At 46.1% G+C, this 20,296-nt stretch overlaps 1 protein-coding gene across 3 annotated transcripts in view; it reads right to left on the bottom strand.

Annotated features, from left to right (window-relative positions):
* The window catches only part of FIP1L1 (factor interacting with PAPOLA and CPSF1), a 103,039-nt gene that overhangs the window by 30,089 nt on the left and 52,654 nt on the right, over positions 1-20,296 (bottom strand). For all 3 annotated transcript variants that reach the window (XM_088475270.1, XM_088475269.1, XM_088475268.1), the window contains exon 14: positions 4,119-4,174. In XM_088475270.1, coding sequence (XP_088331396.1) covers positions 4,119-4,174 — 56 coding nt within the window. The remainder of the gene's footprint in view (positions 1-4,118; positions 4,175-20,296) is intronic.

Below are 20,296 nucleotides of genomic sequence, written 5' to 3'. Positions count from 1 at the left end.
CCGCGATCCCGCGATGCTGCAACCTGGCATCGCAGAAATCCAACATGTCAAATCGCCGACATTTAACATGACAAATGTCTGCGATCCGGCGCCGGATCACAGAACATAGATGGTGGGCGATCGGAAGTTTCCGATCGCATCCCGATGATCCGTCGCAGATGTATGGCCACCTTAAGTCGTGGTGATTTCTAAATGGTCGTTATATTGCAAAATGTCATTGCACAACTGTAACGGACCCAGTTTTCTTAATTTGAAATGACAAAATGCCTTCTATACAGCATGTGTGTCCACCTTGCCTGACTGGTCAAGTGACGCACTTTCAGTTGCTTAAGTCACTATGGTATTCTGTAGTTAAAACTTCCACGGTTTTTCTATGAAACTGTGTATTGTGTGTGTCGTTCTCTTAAATAGTCATTATTTTAGAAATTGTTAAAGCTGTTTCTTTTGTAATAACCTTGTACTTTGTGGTTCTTGTTTTGCCAGTAATTCAACTTTCCAATATAGTATAAAACAGGATTTTAGATGTAGGTTTCCACAAAAAAAAAAATCTGAAATCTTGAAATGGAAATGAAAATGCATTCTTTACCCACATTTTTACGGTCTCAATTTCAACGCTTCAGATGTGTAGGGAAGAATATAGTAACCAAACAAGGACTACTAGTTTAATAACGAGACAACCTACCACATTAAATGAGGTACCACTTTTTATTAAGACACAAGATGGGGAAGACATGGTCTTTAGATCCCTTCCACTTCAGGAAAATTTAATTTTTTGTGTATGGCTTCTGCTACGGTCACCAGATAAATACTAAAGGGGCACATATTTGAAAGTGGAGACTACACTCTTAAGACTGGGCACCCCCTTGTGTGTGCAGGCCAGTATGGGGGAAGATGGGGCACAATGTCTATGTACTTATTTATTTTAGCGCTGGGTGATATGTTCTGGTGATCACCAGACAATAGCTGCTAAGGTGGTCCCATAATTTGAAAGAGTGGACTCCCCTCTTCATATGTGGGTAGCTCCACATTTACAGATGGAATTATGGTCGTAACAGAGCACGGGCCAATATTTTCTGGTGATCACCAGACACTAGCTACTAGTAGGCTACATAATTTCAAAGAGTGGACAATGCTCTCTAAAATATGGGCTCCCACATAGTTGCCGGTGTACTTATGGGAGTGAGAGGACTCACCTCTTTCAAACAAGTGTGCCCCCATTTCTCTATTATATATGGTGGGGGAGATCAAGAGACAAAGGCCCTCATTCAGACCCGGTCGCAAGCGCTGAGTGCTCGCAACCGGGTCGATGTTTAGGCCCTGCGCACACGCAGCGGCTGCACTGCGCGTGCGAAGTCCCGGAGCGAGAGAGAAATTCTCTCGTTCCGGAGCTCACTACAAAAGGGCCAGCTGTCGATGTTGATCGACAGCTCAGCCCGTTTTGTAGGCGTGGCGGGGGGGGGGGGGGGGATGGAGAGCAGTGATGTCAGTGGGGAGCTTCCAGCTCGATCAGAGCAGGAAGCTCCCTGGGGCTTGCAGTTGCCGAGACCCAACTCTTGACCATCGCGACCATCAACCTGGTCGGTCGCTAAACCCACAGCTCAGCTAGCGACCAGGAGGCCGCACTAAAAAATACAAGCTGCCGCCCTCATTCAGAACAAGCGCTCGCTTCTTGCGAGCGCCAAAGCCACTAACTTCACCTTTTCATGAGTGCGCCGATGGCACTACCTGGAACACCCACTGATTGCCAGAGTGTCTTCACTGGTCATCCGGATTGTTGGGGAAGGTTAGTTTTGTTTTTAGACCCTGGAAAAGTGTTTTAGCATACATGCAAAGAGGTTCATCTTTTTTTTTTTTTTTTTTTTAAACTTCACAATAATGAAACTTAAATACAAATAAGGAAGAACACATCCTGCCAGCATAAAACAGTCTTACACAGAACTAATATCAATTCAAATGTATATGGTTTAGTTACTCTATAAACCAGTGTTTCCCAACCTCGGTCCTCAAGGCACACTAACAGTCCTGGTTTTAGTGATATCCAAGGTTGAGCACAGATGGTTAAATCAAAGTAACTGAGGTACTAATTAAGTCACCTGTGCTTAAATATGGTTATCCTTAAAACCTGGTCTGTTAGTGTGCCTTGAGGACCGTGGTTGGGAACCCCTGCTATAAACAAACAAATCACAACACACACCTGCCCTGAAAACAAATTGTTATTTTTAATCCATAAACACATTTCCATCATACATGCAATCAAACATTACCAGCAGCCCATTTCATGTCAAGCACTGTAGTCTAGAATTCAATATGATATTGTATTTTGGCTACCAATACACAATATAAGCAAAACAAATTAGAGATATTTGGGTTTACTATAGTCTTACATTTCTATCACTGGTATACAGAGAAACCAGCACTGCAAAACCACTAAACAAAACTGTACCCATTGTAGCAAAAGTAACTGCATTATTACCAAAGCAAACAAGTATCAAATAAAACTCCACGCACATAACCTCTGTGGTCATTCAGCTAATGGACACCCGAGCGAGCAATTAAATTGTTGCTCTGATAGAGTTCTGCGGGCACACACATTTCTGCCCGCAGCCTCCTGAGGTGGCAAGAAGAAATGTGTGGAAAGTCTGTGGTACGGACGCCCGAACGGTAGTTTGAGAGCACTTACCAGTACTTTAGACTGGTGCAGCTGCTCTGCGTAGCTAAACCTGGTGCTTTTGGGTGCAATAAGAGCAATAACTAATGGGCGCAGAAAACAATTGAACTTGTCCATCAGGGACCAATTATCGCTGGCCAAAACACCATCGATTCCCCCCCTCTGACTCCTAGGAGGTGAATTAAATTCTTGTGCTATCGTGAGGTTCTCGCCCTAAAGTATTACATTACAATTTTACATTTAATACAGGGGGGGGGGGGTTATCATCATAATTGTATTATATGTCTCCACCGTCCCCAGGACACCACATATATTATCATTTACTAGTATAGAGCCAGAGGATATTTATCAATCACATCAGTCCATGCCTCCAGGGGGCTTACAATCTAAATTGCCTTCTACATAAAAGCACATGGTCATTGGCAGCACTAGGCCACCCACATGTTCCACATTAGTAGCATTCACAAGTCACTTCTGATAGTGACCTTTAAAACTGATAGCGCCTTCCTTCATCAGCGCTGTGATCACATTATGCCATCTATTCACATTAATTATTTTAATTTCCATTTGGACGGTATATTACATAGTACAGATGTGTGCCGTGCACTACAAGTAGCGCCACACATCGGAGAAGCTCAGCGTGACTCGGTAGCGCTGATCATCTTTTTACCTTCAAATGCGTCTTAGATTAAAATGATATGCAGCATGTCTATGTTCTGTGAGCGAGTGCAGGTGTATCTACATGCTAAACGCTACGTTACAGTGTTACAGCCACTGACACTAACGTAGCATTTTGCATGCAGATACACCCGCACTCGTTCACAGAACATAGACATGCTGCATATCATTTTAATCAGCAGAAGCTGCTTGTGTCATCTATTCTCATCGTAGTGCAAATAAGATGCATTTGAAGGTAAAAAGACACACAGACACTTGGCGCTATGGAGTCACGTCATGGCATGGCGCAACTAGAAGGGCTGTTTAACCCGCAAGGAGGCTAGATGTATGTGGACCCATCTGTATATGGAAATAGGACTTTCAAACAGTTCAAGCAGTGTCTCTACACTACCGTTGGGTATGTATGTCTAGTGCAAATTCTACTGCTTTTGAGTTGAATGCATCTTGAGATATGTGCAACTAAACATACCTGGTCAACTACACTGCTTACTCTTGCAACATTTTTTTTTTTTTTTTTTTTTACATCAAAGGTCAGGGCACAAAGTGCATCCAACTCTAAATGCGGCCCATAAACTCCATAGTTGGCTTCTATCAACATTGGCACCACTGTCCCTTTGTCTCAAGCAGTTGGGAAACTCTTCATGCTCTCCCGAAAGCTCACCTGAAAAGCCAGGTACCCTACTTGTACACAAACATCTCCGATCCTTAAACAAGAGGTGGGAAACACAAAAACGTGTAATTTAGATCAACAGAAAGAAAAATGTACACTTACCGCTACCATAAGGAAAAGCAGGTGCTGACCGTCCATCGTAGCCTGATGAGTGTCCACTAGAAGCAAAATGTGGATTATAAATATGCAGAGAGAGACTAGATTTAACAATTCAATGTTTCAAGCTATACTCAGGAGCGATACAGTAAAATAGCACATAAATAATGAACATATTACACTGTTTTTAATCAAGAGAGTACTGAGAAGTAGTTCAGTGGTTCAGGGCACTATGTTGTGGCAGAGTGCAGATTTGGGAAGGTTTCCCTTGTTCAACCTCACAACAAATTCTGTATCTAGAAGTTGTGGTGTCTTGTAGGAAGCAAAAGCCCAGGATGAGCCACTATTAAAACATACTTGATGGATTTACTGTCAAGTCACTGTTGAGACAATGGCCATACATGCATGGAACAGAAGGCTGTGTTTTTCAGGATTAGGGCTGTTGCTTTTATGACTAGTGAGATAGTGGGCTATGAAAGAGCCATAGGCGTTCGAGAAATGCAAACTATCTATTAATCATAGAATGGTGCTGCAGAGGGGGGTCAAGTTCTGGTTCCCCCTGCTGACTTCTCAGCATAGACGGGCGCATCTGGTACACAGATTAGCTTTGCTGATCTGGTTCTGAAGTGTACAGCATGAGTAGGAATCACACCCTAGGCGTTACATTTCTTTAAGTTACCACAGGGTACAGAGGTGAGTAACAGATTGTCATTAGCTTCATCTACTATAATGCCTCACAACTCACAACTCACTGCCCTATGAGGCATGCAAGGCCATTTTACTCTGCACTGGAAGCAGTACAGATACCGGGAGACCTTTCATAGAAGTATATCAGGAGCATTTGTCTCATCTCCCTATAGCCTTCTTGAGAGATTAGGCGGCCAAAAGTATTATATGGGAAGGACCAACATGACATACTCCCTCCGACAGCAGTGCACACTTCCATCACCCACAGGGTCTTGTAAACCATGGTGATCGGTATGGCATGACCACAAAGAGGTTCCCCTTTTCCTAGATTACATACAGCATATAGTAGTGCACCACTGGTCTAGCGACACTACTGTTCCTCCCAGAGTCACCAATATGAATGACACATGGCAGGAAATGGAAAGCGACAGTAAAGATTAGAGGAAGAATTTAAGTTGCCCTTGAAGGACCAATGTGTGGTGTAGTGTGCACACTGGCATTGTAACGTTATTTGTGTGTGCACCACCCTGAAGAACTCAAATAGCTAGGGGTGAGCGGGGTCGAATTTCTGAAATCCGAACCCCCCCAAGCCCCCCCCAAGCCCCCCCGATCCGAGGCAGATCCGAGTCAGGCTCGACTTTTCCCGCCTGACTCGGATCTGAAATCGAGGCAAAACGTGATCATCCCGCCTTCCGGGTCTCGCGGGTTTTGGATCCTATATAAGGTACCCGCGTCGGCGCCATTTTCTCACTCGGCTGTGGACAGTGAAGAGGGAGGGTGGGAGTTAGGGCTGGCTGGGCTGTGTAGTGTAGTGCAGAGTAGTGTTGTGCTGCGCTGTGCTGCTGTTGTCCACTACTTCAAAGTCCATAGGGGCTGGCTGTGTTGTGCTGTGCTGCTGTTGTTAATAGGGGCTGTGTCCACTACTTCAAAGTCCATAGGGGCTGGCTGGACTGTGTTGTGCAGTCAGTTCTCCATAGGGGCTGTGTCCACTCCAAAGTCCTGTGCAATGTCCCAGTCCTAAAGGGGTGCTGTAGTGTTGTCCAGGGGGTGCTCTGTCCATCAGGGGTGCTCCCCCCAAGTGCTAAAAAAATAATATTTTTTCTGTGTTTGTGAATTGTGTGCGCAGTAGCCGCACGTGCATCAACAAAGTAGTGCCAAGCGTGCGCCTGTGTCATAAGTAAAGGGCCGGCTGGCTTGACCGTTAAAGGGTGCTGTAACCCCCAAAGTACACTCCAAACCAAATAAAAAAATATTTTCTGTGTTTGTGAATTGTGTGCACTGTGGCTGCACGTGCATCAACAAAGGAGCAGCGCCAAGTGTGAGCCTGTGTCCCACAAGTAAAGAGCCGGCTGGCTCATTTCTTAAAGGGTGGTGTAACCCACAAAGTGCACTACTCTCCAGCAAAAATAAAAAAATATTTTCTCTGTTTGTGTGCGCCTTAGCCGCACGTATATATCAATATAACATAAATGGAGGACCAAACTTTCTCCGATAAAAATAAAATAGGGAAAGATCAAGAACCACTTCCTCCTAGTGCTTTTGCTGCTGCTGGGAGTTGTTCATCATCCCAGAGAGGAAGTAGGAACACCACTACTTTTACTAAACAATTGACCGTCCAACAGTCCCTAGCGATGAGGAAGAAGTACGACAGCAGTCATCCTGAAGCAAAACGTATAACTGAGGCCTTGACTGCTATGTTGGTGTTAGACGTGCGTCCGGTATCCGCCATTAGTGCAGTGGGATTTAGACAATTGATGGAGGTAGTGTGTCCCCGGTTCCAAATCCCGTCTAGATTCCACCTGCATCCTCAAAGCAGCAGCGACAAGCGTGCGTCTGTCTGTTAAAGGGTGGTGTAACCCTCAAAGTGCGCTCCACAAACAATAAAAAATTCTTATTTTTTTTCTGTCTTTGTGAAATGTGTGGGCTGTAGCCGCACCTGCATCCTTAAAGCAGCAGCGACAAGCGTGCGTCTGTCTGTTAAAGGGTGGTGTAACCCTCAAAGTGCTCCAAAAAATAAAAAACTATTTTTTTTTATGTGTTTGTGACTTGTGTGCGCAGTAGCCGCACGTGCATCAACACAGTAGCATCGCCAAGCGTGCACCTGTGTCATAAGTCAAGGGCCGGTTTGGACATCTGGTCCGGACTGAAGGACTTGCCAACAACTTCTGACAAGTCTACTGTCACTGCATATGATACTGTCCTCAAAGCAGCAGCGACAAGCGTGCGTCTGTCTGTTAAAGGATTACATCGGTGACAGCATCCAAGTAGGCATGTCAGACAGTCCGTACCTGTACTGGCAGGAAAAAGAAGCAATTTGGAGGTCCCTGTACAAACTGGCTCTATTTTATCTGAGTTGCCCCCCCTCCAGTGTGTACTCCGAAAGAGTGTTTAGTGCAGCCGGGAACCTTGTCAGCGAAAGGCGAAGGAGGTTGCTTCCACAAAATGTGGAGAAGATGATGTTCATAAAATGAATTATCAACTCTTCCAGGGAGACCTGTGGTTGTGGATTCCAGCGGGGACGAATTAATACTCTGTGAGGATGAGGATGTACACAACACTGAAGAGGGTGAGGAATCGGTGGATGAGGAGGATGAGGACGACATCTTGCCTCCGTAGAGCCAGTTTGTGCAGGGACAGATTAATTGCCAGCTTGTTTTGTGGGGGCTCAAACGAACCAAACATTTCAGCCACAGTCGTGTGGCAGACCCTGGCGCTGAAATGTTTGGTTTGTTAAAGTGTGCATGTCCTGTTTATACAACATAAGGGTGGGTGAGAGGGCCCAAGGACAATTCCATCTTGCACCTCTTTTTTTTCTTTGAATTATGTACTGTTTGGGGCCTAGTTTTTCAAACTGCCATCCTGTCTGCCACTGCAGTGTCACTCCTAGATGGGCCACGTGTTTGTGCCGCCCACTCGTATCTCTTAGCATAGTCATCCAGCTACCTCAGTGCAACCTTTTGGATATAAAAACACTATTGTGAGGTGTGAGGTGTTCAGAATAGACTGGAAATGAGTGTAAATTAAGGTTATTGAGGTTAATAATAGCATAGGAGCAGAAAAACACACAAATTCTGTGATTTTAGCTGTTTTTATGCTTTAAAAAAAAAAAAAACAGATCCAAAACACAAAACCCAGAACCCAAAACACGGAAGGGTGGTTTTGTCAAAACCAATCCAGATCCAAAACACGAAGAAAGATCCAGATCCAAAACACGAAAAGTGGACGGTGCACACCCCTAATTTTAACAGTCTACGAAAAAGATAGTTAATTCAACAGGACAGAATAAATCTCAGGAGTTTTCAATAGGCAATTTAGCCACCAGCAAATCAGCAAAAACATGTATAAGAGAATAGTCCGTAATCTAAATATGAATCCTGATGCACCAAATCAAGATTAATGTGTATTAATTTCAGCTGTTGTAGAACAGCTATCTATTCTGTCTAGAACTAGGAGTAAACTATGTGCACACAGTTTCAATCTGTACAGCAACTTGCAAGTGCAACTTATCACAAATAAAAGTTTGTGGAAGGCAATTACTAAATCCAACAGGACAGAGCTCTTCTTCCAATGATCGTTAGGTGTGTTAGCCACTAGTCAGTGAGCAATGGCATTGTGCAGAATGGTGTAAGAACTGAAATCAACCCCCGTATGACCAGAACAGCCTGCCCGCTGTGCCATGAGACTACTTGTGTTAGAAAGGTCACACATCTGGGATGGTGACCGTGTGACATGGGTTACCATTACTTTAGCTGTTGGTGGGAGAAGTCTGGCTGGTCCAGTATAAAAAATAAATATATATATATACACACACACACACACACACACACACACATACATACATACATACATATTAAAGCACTCATCCACAGAGCACTGGCCATTCCTTTATTTGGTGTGCAACATGGTATGTGACCACAATGTTTAAATAGAAATCACAGGGGCTCCGCACTCACCATAATAACGAACAATAATAATAAACAGTGGGGTTTTGGTTCATGAATTGACCAATGCATTTAAGCTTGCAGCCCCCGTCAAGGGACCCCACTTTACTGCAAGAGTAAAGTTTCAGAATTACAACATGGAAATAGCTATTACATTAGTGTTATATACATTTACTCGTTATTACACTGACAGGGGTGTTATTTTTGTGTAACACCTGTCAATACACATTGACCATGTAGAGCAGGCATGTCAAACATGAGACCCGAATAAACATTTTATGAGGCTCGACAGTGTGGGCCCATATATATATATATATATAAATAATATATGCTGCCCACATCCCTGCTGAGCTCCGATCGGGCAGTGTTTACTTTATTTAAAGCTGGCAACGCTGGTCTCTGAAGCCTCTGACCGCTTTAGAGGCCAACGTTCCCAGTGATAAGTCACCCGCTTTGAGAGGAGCTTGCGCCTGCCGCTCTGAATCTAATTAGATCCAGTCAGCAGCAGCGTCTACGCAGGACGGTGGGAGTGAAGACGGCGTGGACTGGAGCGGTGCCCAGAAGCCATCGTGAAGAAAGGTAAGTACTACACAGGTGAGTGGGGCCCGTTCTATACTGGGAGGGGGCACAGCATAAGGGGCATTACTGGGGGCACAACATAAGAGGCGCTGCATAAGGGGCATTACTGGGGGCTCTGCATAAGGGGCATTACTGGGGGCACTGCATAAGAGGCACAACTGGGGGCATTTCTGGGGGCTGTGAATAAGGGGCACTACTAAAGACATTACTGAGGGCTCTGCATAAGGGGTATTACTGGGGGCTCTGCATAAGGGGCACTAATAGGGACATTACTGGGTGCACAACATAAGGGGCATTACTGGGGCACTGCATTGGCTTTTATTAATAAATCTTTCACAAATTGGATATAAGACACTTTTTTGTTGTGGCCAACACACCCTTAAGACCTTGACTATTCGGCCCGGTTGGTATTTTGAGTTTGACATGCCTGATGTAGAGGCACATGGTCGCAGAAACAGAACTTTTATAAGGTGCATGGAACTCTTCAGGTGACTTATGATATGCCTCTGGCTTTCTCTTCACTGAACCACATTTAACGTTACATTACCCGCACTATTACATGGGCCCAGCGATATGGTGCATCCAAGAATGAAAAATTGTCCTATACTGCAACATTCCTAAAGGAAGCTGAAGATGGAGTACAAGAAATAAGAATACCCGTTATTTGAAAACTCTACATTAGAGAGCACCAGTAACCATAAGTGTTTGGTGCAAAGGAGGAACTACAGAGGTGATGGAATGAGATCATTGGCATGTTCATGTTTATTTAGGAGCCCTATGCTAGCTAGTGTTCTAGTCAATCATACTGCCCTGCTGGTAGGCATTGACACGTTCCTGGTACCTTTCTGCAGGTGGTATTTTTATGTATATGCACTACTGGGGGATAGGCTGATCCTGCATATTATGGCAACAACACGTGTATAAACATCAATGCACTCATAAGATACAGCCTACCAATACAGTAGTTTTAAACATTTATATCTGTTGCACACTGAATAGGACAATCTATAGAATTAGAACGTTATAGTAGATGTGAACTGTTATAGTGTTTTAGAAGAGGGATGAAGCATTTTATAACCCAACTCAGTCATAACATAAAATTATAGCTGGCCAGTATGTGTGTACTACATGCAAAAGTGGACAGCAAATTCTATACTTTGGTGGCAAGGGGGGGGTTATGCACTCCTTGCATTGTAACAGGGTTGTCAGGGTGCAAATTTAGCTACAAACTCTAAATGAGGCCCTTAGTGTGTAAAGGGAATATGTTGACATGAATGAGATCTAAATCAGTGTATATCAAAATCTTGCAAATCGCTGGTATCTCTAGTGAGGACATTCTCTCAAACTTCTGAAGAGGCTTAAAATTTCCAGTATTGCACAAACACACAGCAATGAGAAATGTTATACTTACTTTAAACCTTTTTCTTTGAGCCCAATGGAGACACTGGAGACGTTGGCATAAAGAAAAGGATTTAATGTAAGTACAAATGTTCTCTTTTCTTTATCATCCTATTGGGAGAGACATTGCGGACGACACAAAGCTGCCTATCTGGGTGTAAAACTGTGTGACGCACCTTCCTTTTATATCTGGTATCCAAGACGACACTTGGAGAAGCTGGTGACAGTATCAGACCACTTTAGGCTAAACAGCAGGCTTGGTCCTAAGGTCAGCACTGTCCTCATGGAAAATGAGAAGACGAGACTTATAGGAAAGAACACCCAGCTCGGAAAGTCTCATAGCAGCAGAATTGAGCAAAAGAAAAATGGCTCAAAGGAGGATGCGGTCAGGTATTCACAACCAGATTAAGACTGCACATAGAGGCTGCATCCAGTGATCCTATATAAAGTGGGGACAACCAGTAATAAGGTCAGATTTCAATGGAAGAAACCTGAAATAGCCTAAAACTGAACCTTCAAGGAACGAAGTATCAACTCCCCATCCAGAGCCTCCTGTAATAACAGCAGCGACCTGTACAATCTAAAGCAGGGGTCTTCAAACTTGGCCCTCCAGCTGCTGTGGAACTACACATCCCAGCATGCACTGCCACCTTTTTGATATAACAGCACGCTAAAACTATGTGCAGTGCATGCTGGGATGTGTAGTCCCACAGCATCTGGAGGGCCAAGTTTGAAGACCCCTGATCTAAAGGATGAATGAAATAGGAAACCTCTACCTCTCACACTATGAGATGTAGGTCTTCCATACTCTAAGGCAATTCCTGGCCGAAATCAGTTTAACTGCTTTAAGACTGTCTGAATTACCTTTCCAGATAAGCCCTTCATACTAAGGATCATCCCTTCAACAACCCTGCAGTTAAAGTCAAAGTCAGTCACTGTAAAGTTTAGCTCAACATGTCCTGACGTGGAGGAAGCCGCTGAAGCGGGGTACAAACCTTAAAGATATAACTGCAGATAGAGTGATTTGCAGATATGTCTGCAGATGATGGTTGTTCATAAGCACATTGAACAACTATCATCTGTCTTCTGGCTGGGGGACGTGCACTCCCCAACTCGCGGCCTCCGCTGCAAGTGTACGGGAAGACGGCTGGCCGCCCGTACACAGCTAGATATTCCAATATACAATTCAGTGCAAAAGTTTTAGGCAGGTGTGGATAAAATGCTGCCAAGTAAGAATGCTAAAAAAAAAATAAAAAAAAATAGATGCGTCAATCGTTTATTTTTTTCAATTAACAAAAAGCAAAGTGAATTAACAGGAGAGATGTAAATCAAAAAAGTTCCCCAAACAGGAGCGAAACGTGTCAGCAGTACAGGAGATTACAACTTTTATGTGGTGCTACATCGTGGACATTCCCAAGAGATCCCGGCTAGACAACTGTAGATACACCAAGAACCTGACCGTGACTCCGAAATCCAGGCAGGTACCTTATCCATCATGCAATACCATCAGGGAGGCGTCTGATTGGCACCAATTTTATTCTGCAGCCGGACAATGACCCCAAACATACAGCCAATGTGATTAAGAACTATCTTCTGCGTAAAGAACAAGGAAGTGATGATATGGCCCCCGCAGAGTCCTGATCTCAACATAGAGTCTGTCTGGGATAATATGAAGAGACAGAAGGTTTTGAGCAAGTCTACATCCACAGAAGATCTGTGGATAGTTCTCCAAGTTGTTTGGAACAACGTCCCTGCCGAGTTCCTTCAAAAATTGTGTGCAAGTGTACCTAGAAGAATTTATGCTGTTTTCAAGGCAAAGGGTGGTCACACCAAATATTAATTTGATTTAGATTTCTCTTCTGTTCACTTTGCATTTTGTTAATTGATAAAAATAAACTATTAGCACTTCTATTTTTGAAAGCATTCTTACTTTGCAGCATTTTTTCCACACTTGCCTAAAACTTTTGCACAGGACTATATCTGCAGATATATTGGGCATCGGCTGTGCACAGACATATCACTGGTACACATTGGCCGACGCACACAAGATATATTGGCCGATCAATTGATCGGCCAACATATCTGCCAGTGTGTACCCAGCATAACACAGGCGATACCAAGTAGCATTTAATGGCTTGATAAAACCTCAGTGAAACGTACGTCGGCGTTTTGTAAAGCTGACCTTGGGCACTGTTCCTAGAAAATGACTGTTAAAATTTAATGTTGTTACGCGCACGATACTATGTAATAGAGGCTATTAAGTTACAGAGTGTACCTGAGACGCGGCTACAGCACGCTCAGGTCCACGAGTATTCTGTTTGAAATTAACAATACTCATATGCAGATTACGGGTGTAGCCCTATAATGAGACAATGTTTGGGCGTTTGAGATACTGAGTGTGGACACTATATCTGTGTATAAGTACCTATGTGAAGACGGTATTACCAGTATTAAGGGTACAAATAAGCTATAGAATATATTTGATACGTGGCCAAAAGACGCTTAGGACCACGTGTATTCAATCTGATGTTTGTAATACCAACTAATTGTGGACATAGCACTATATAGAGATACAGACAGTAAAGTCCCATTAAACACGGGTCTATATGTATAAGACGCCGTGTTTTTGGTTAATTATATACTACTGCCGGTCACAGAATGGTATTAAGGTACCAATGAATAGAGGAAGTGTTACCATTAATAGATAGTCCGAATGGACACAGATATTGAAAGCCTATTTAATCGACACCTAGTAATAGGTCCGCTGGGGATGAATAACATATGTTTCATTTACCTAATAAGAAACATTGTATATGTTGCACTAACACTGATAAAATGTGTGAAGAGTACAATATAAGTAGTTAACACCCAGTGTGATCAGTATTACTTTAATTACTTGGTCAACATTTAAGTAGTAACAACATTTATGTGTTATGTATTGATACAACATTAATCTATGCACAGGATTAGTTGTTACTTATCACATTGGTTTTTCAACAGTCATATGTAATAAAAGAGGCATGAATACTCAGAAGAAAATAAAAATTCTTTGAATAGGATTAACAGTTGCCCTAAGTGTCAGCCTACTCATTTTATTCACATTTTTCATTCTTGTCACAGATTCTGTTTCTATTATTTTAATATTTCACTATATTAAGGTTTAAAATTATAAATAATAAAGCTTATATTTTATTTTTACTCTAGTATTCTTGTTGTGCGCCAATAACAAGAGATATGGTAAGAACTTACCTTTGTTATCTCTGTTTCTACGAAGTCCATAGGGTTGACCTTGGGGATATAGCTGGATCAGGATCCATGGGCACCACACAGTTAAGCTTTTAGCTCCCAGGATGCACTTGGGTCCTCCTCTATACCCCGCCCCCGAGCCACAGGCACCTCAGTTGGTAAGCAGCCTAGGCCGGAGGAGAATATGGAACAGAGAGAAGGAAGACTGGAACACACAAGAAACCATACTCACAGAAAAAGAAGACGGAAATACTGGTGACCAGCAACACAGCCCATTAGAAGCCAGGTGCGTCAGGGCGGGCGCCCTGTGGACCCTATGGACTTCGTAGAAACAGAGATAACAAAGGTAAGTTCTTACCATATCTCTTGTTTTCTACTTCAGGGTCCATAGGGGGTCCACAGGGTTGACCTTGGGGATGTCCCAAAGCAGTTCAACTAAGGGCGGGGACGCTCCTGTGCAGAAAGGAGAATCCTGCGCCCGAAGGATGCATCCTGAGAGGCAAAGGTGTCAAACGCATAAAATCTTAGAAACGTTTGAACCGAAGACCAAGTGGCTGCCTTACACAGCTGAACAGCTGAGGCACCACGTTTAGCAGCCCAAGAAGGGCCCACAGAACGAGTGGAATGAGCCTTAACAGAGGCTGGAACAGGTAAATGCTCTCGTATCTAAGCCTCCCTAATAACAGAACAAAACCAACGGGCCAAAGTCTGGTTGTTGGCAGGCCAACCCCTCTTATGAAAACCAAAGAGGACAAACAAGGAGTCGGACTTTCGAACAGAAGCAGTCCGATCAACATAAACTCTGAGAGCACGGACAATGTCCAACGAAGTCTCCCCTGCTGTAAGATCAGGGGACTGAAAGGCTGGGACCACCGGTTCCTGATTGATATGGAACTTAGAGACAACCTTAGGTAAACACTCAGGACGAGTGCGAAGCACTGCTCTGTCCTGTAGAAAATAATTAAGAAGGGGGAACTACATGAAAGTGCCCCCAACTCGAAAACCCTCCTTGCTGAAGCAATAGCCAGGAGAATCCTGAGAACACCCCGGAAAAAAAGTCTGTACGTCCGGTAACATAGCAATTCTACGTTGGTACCAAACCGATAAAGCAGACACGTGCACCTTCAGAGAGGAAAGGCGTAAACCTAAGTCCAAACCCGACTGAAGAAAAGCCAGAATCCTTGAAACTCTGAATACCTGCGGATCATAAGTTTCTGGACTCACACCACTGAAAGTACGTGTGCCACACTCTATGGTAAATCCTTGCAGAAGCAGGCTTGCGTGCCCTCAGCATGGTGGAAATAACGGAACTAGAAAAGCCCCGGGACCTTAAGACGGCCGTCTCAAGAGCCACGCCGTCAAAGACAGACGACCCAGATCCGGGTAAAGGTAGGGCCCCTGAGACAACAAGTCCTGCCGCTGAGGAGGAAGGTACGGAACGTCGATGGACAGACTCTGTAGGTTGGAGTACCACGGACGTCTTGGCCACGCTGGGGCCACCAGTACCAGAGTGCCTCCGTCCTGCTAGAACTTGCGCAGGACCCAAGGCAGAAGGGATATCGGAGGAAACAGATATGCCAGCTGAAACGTCCATCTGACCTACAGAGCGTCCACCAGACTGCCGCCGTCGTCCCTTGTCCTTGACCTGTACACGGGCAACTTGTGATTGTGACGAGAGGCCATCAAGTCCATCTCCGGCAGTCCCTACTTGTCCATGAGTAGTTGGAATACCTCTGGATGAAGCGACCATTCCCCTGGATTCACGTCATAACGGCTGAGGAAGTCTGCCTCCCAATTGAGGATTCCGGGAATGAAGACTGCAGAGATCGCTGGAAAGTGGCACTCCGCCCAGGTTAGGATGTGAGACACTTCTGCCATCGCAGCCCGGCTGCGAGTTCCTCCCTGGTGATTGATGTACGCCACCGTGGTGGCGTTGTCTGACTGCACTTGCACCGCCCTTCCGTGAAGAGTGGTGCCGGCCGACTGCAGAGCCCTGTACACGGCTCTTAGTTCCAGAACATTGATGGGGAGAGCCGCTTCCTCCGCTGTCCAACGACCCTGAAGTGACAAGGAGCCTGTCACCGCCCCCCAACCCCGAAGACTGGCATCTGTCGTGAGCCGAACCCAGTCCGGGATCCAAAAGGGGCGAACCTCGAGGAGGTGAGCTGATTAAAGCCACCAATTCAGGGACTGTCGTACATCCGGAGATAGCACCAGGGTCTGTGACCGGATCCGGTGAGGCAACCCATTCCAGTTTGCTAGAATCAGCCTCTGCAGAGGCCTGGAGTGAAACTGGGCAAATTCCACCATGTCGAATGCCGACACCCTGGAACCCAGCACTCTCATTGCCGAGTGTACCGAAAGACTGGCACAATCCAGGCAACTGCGTATCCGCAACTGTAGGGAAGATACCTTTTCTGGAGTTAGAAAGATCCGCTGCTGATGAGAGTCTAGGAGGGCCCCCAGATGGACCATCTGCTGAGATGGGATCAGGGATGACTTCCTCCAATTTATTAACCACCCGTGCATCTGCAGACAAGCCACCGTCAGTTGGAGATGTTGCAGCAGAACCTCCGGAGAGCTTGCCAGCAATAGGAGGTCGTCCAGATACGCTAACAACCGTACCCCCTGGTTCCGAAGGTGGGCAGCCATAACTGCCATCACCTTGGTGAACACCCTCGGCGCTGTGGAGAGCCCGGAACTGGTAGTGACGGTGCAACAGAGCGAACCGCAGACACCTCTGATGTGACGTTGCTATCGGCACATGGAGGTAAGCGTCCTGGATATCCAGGGAGACCATGTAATCCCCTGGTTCCATAGCCAGAATTATGGAACACAAGGTTTCCATTCTGAACCTGGGAATCCTGAGAAACCTGTTCAAAGACTTTAAATTTAGAACGGGTCGATGGGAGCCATTGGGTTTCTGTACCAGAAACAGCAGAATAGTACCCCATCCCATGCTGAGATTGTGGAACAGGTACAATGACCCCTGCAGTCAGCAAGGAGTCTATAGCTTCCCTGATCAGCATAGCCTTGGCTATGTCCTGAGAAAGACTCGTGCAGAAAAACTAGTGAGGCGGTCTGCGCCGAAAAGACAGGGCGTACCCCTGGGAGACCACTTCTCGCACCCAGGCATCGGTGGTGGTATTGAACCAGCTCTGGGCGAAATGAAGAAGTCGGCCTCTCCTCTGGGATCCCCCAGAGGGAGGCCCGTCCCATCAGGCGGAAGGCTTATCTTCCTGTTTGGAAGAGGGACGCCTGGCACTCTAAGCTTGTTTCTTGGACCTAGCCAGTCTATCCACGATCCTATCCAAGTCTGGACCAAAAAGTAATTCCCCATTAAAAGGTAAGGCCTCCAGGCCCTTGTTTGAATCAGCGTCTGCTCTCCAGGACCTCAGCCATAAGGAGCGGCGGGCATGCACAGCCGCAGCCGACACCCTAGAGGTTAGCAGACTAGCGTTCAAGGAAACTTCTCCAATATAAGAAGCCGCATCACTCATCTGTCCTAGTAATGCCCTCTGGACTTCCTGAGTATCCTCAGGAAAAGTGTCCCCTAAGGCATTGGCCCAACCCTAATGGCCTTAGCCACCAGGAAATGGCCATGGACAGGCGAGCAATTGCTCCCGAGAGGGAATAAATAGACTTAAGGCAAGCCTCAACCTTTCTGTCCGTGGGATCCTTTAACGAGGAAACTGACGGTATTGGCAGCGTAGCACTCTTAATAAGGCGTGTGACATGGGAATCCACCGCCGGTGGAGCTACCCACTTCCTACAATGCGCCTCCGGGAATGGATAATTGGAAGCCAACCTCTTTTGAGGCACAAATCTCTTACTGGGTGTCTGCCAAGCCACCGCCATATGATCCGTTAATTGATCAGATAGGGGGAATACCGCCGAAGTCACCTTAGTTTTTTTTTTTTTTTTTTAAACTAGGGAATTTCTACTTAGGATCAGGTGCCTCATCCTCTATTAGGAGAATGGCACGCACCGCCCTAACCAGAGCTCGTACATTAATAGACGACCGAGATTCCAACTCCTGAGCCGAGGTGTACGAATCGGAGTCGTCCTGGACATCACCCTCATCTGAGGACCCCTCAGTGTCCGAAATCTGCGCCGCATGCAACTTATGTGCACGCTTAGACGCCCCTGCAGACCTGTCATTGTGCAGCATCGACTGAAAAGTCGAAGATGCAGCTGCCAGACTCTGGACTGAACTGGAGAGCACGTCCACCCATGGTGGAGGAGCTGCCACATTGGTCTGGAAAGGCACCACAGACTGTTGTGTAGCAGGAGTGGCCTGAAAATAGATAGGCAATCCTGAATAAGGGCCCACAGTCTGTGACCCAGAGGAACTCTGCAATAATTGCGGGGTACACTGGTAATGGGAAATGGTAGGCTGGGACAGAGTCCTCGTAGGGACAGCAGACGGAGCCGCAAGGCGGTCCGCCAGAGACACCAGCACCTGTGAAAACATAGCCCATGGTGGCTCCTGTGTCATAGGGGGTCTGGTTTGACCAGGAGTCAACTGACACCGCTCATAAAGGCCATCCAGAGATGCCTCTTCCCTATGTGATCCCGCAGAGCAGCGCCTGCAGGAAAACAACACTGGAGTCCCGGAGTGCTCAACTTCACCCTCAGACATAACCAAATATAATGTACAGACAAAATATATATGGCAATAGAGGAAAAAAGAACTGCACTTCCCTGTGTGCTGAACAACAGTCCTGAATATGGCACTGTGTAGCACACAACTGTATGTGACAGACCTCACAAATACTTGATTTATATATGTGAGGTTAGTAGAAAAGCCCCTCCTCCACACCTGTAGGGCTAAGGAAGAAGGAAAGAGATAGATATAAGCTGACAGTAATAAGAGAAAAATACAGACAGCAGCACTAGCAAAAGTCACATACCATGCAGGAAGATATACTCACTGCACCTTTACACTACACTCAACCGCCCAGATTCAGTGTCTGGGAGGGCTATAGTGCTGTGTACGCCGTCCTAACAGGGGAGAGGTACACAGGGGGACCGGTCCGCGTGCTCCCTGAGGGATCTGCGCTGCCACATGTAGAAAAAAATGGCCGCCAGAGACCTCAGAGGAGGAGTGGCCGAGTGAACTGCAGCTCAGGGACGCTAGACATGCAGGCTGAAAAGCGCGCTGAGCTGAGGGGAGGAGCCGCTGAACAGGGAAGGCTTCCTTCCCTGGCTGGCCATTAACCCCAGGGATGCTGGCTTCCCGCTTGCCGGTTATCCCTGGTGGTCTAGTGGTCCCACGGGTTATGGGGGGGCCCGCCGCCACTGCCAGCAGCCTCCGGTCTGTCCCCAGGACCGGAGGCTAAAGGACTGCATTTAAGGCATTCCGTGCGCCGCCGCTAGCCAGCGACGCACGGCTTACCTGAATCCCCGGCGACTCCGGCAGCAGTCCTGGGAGGTAGACAGAGTCCGGCTAGTACGGACTCTGCCCTCCCGCCGCGATCCCCAGATCAGTACTGGCGTCGCGGCGCCAGTCGGGGATCAGAGCGGCAGCGTGGGCGTCTGTACAGACAGCCCTTCGCTGCCGTCTGTAGTAAAAAGAGAAACTAAAATAAATAAAATAAAAAGCTTCTGGGGGCTGCTCCTGCAGCCCCCCTGCGCGGTGACCGACTCCGGCTGGGCACCAGCTTACACTGAGGTGCCTGTGGCTCGGGGGCGGGGTATAGAGGAGGACCCAAGTGCATCCTGGGAGCTAAAAGCTTAACTGTGTGGTGCCCATGGATCCTGATCCAGCTATATCCCCAAGGTCAACCCTGTGGACCCCCTATGGACCCTGAAGTAGAAATAGGACTTTCCCTTTTTTCCCCTCTTGTGGAATTTGTTTGTTAGCACAGGCGATACCAGAATGACTGGAAAACCTTCACTTTTTACTTGCATTAGTACCCTCAGAAGCATTGCCACCAAAGGGAACACGTAAAATCACACAAAGAAGGTTCCTTTAGTTTTGAAAATGTCAATACCAGATGAAAAGCATCAGCCTACTACACACTATACCAGAGGTTCCCAAACACGGTCCTCGAGGCTCGCCAACAGTGCAAATTTTAGAGATATCCATGGTTGAGCACAGGGGGTTAAATCAAATTGACTGATACTTACTAAGTCACCTGTGCTCAACCATGGATATCTCTAAAACCTGAACTGTTAGGGAGCCTTGAAGACTGTGTTTGGGAACCTCTGCACTATATTGAAGGAGGGAGTTTATCTTGTAGACCACAGGTTCTCAAACTCGGTCCTCAGGACCCCAAACAGTGCATGTTTTTCAAGTCTCCTCACAAGTGAAATAATTAGCTTCACCTG

The sequence above is a fragment of the Taudactylus pleione genome, unplaced genomic scaffold (genome assembly GCF_031769625.1).
Source record: "Taudactylus pleione unplaced genomic scaffold, aTauple2 ptg000169l, whole genome shotgun sequence".
In the NCBI taxonomy this organism is placed as follows: Eukaryota; Metazoa; Chordata; class Amphibia; order Anura; family Myobatrachidae; genus Taudactylus; species Taudactylus pleione.
The sequence above is the reverse complement of the archived record's forward strand: the minus strand, read 5'-3'. Positions and strand labels throughout refer to the sequence as shown.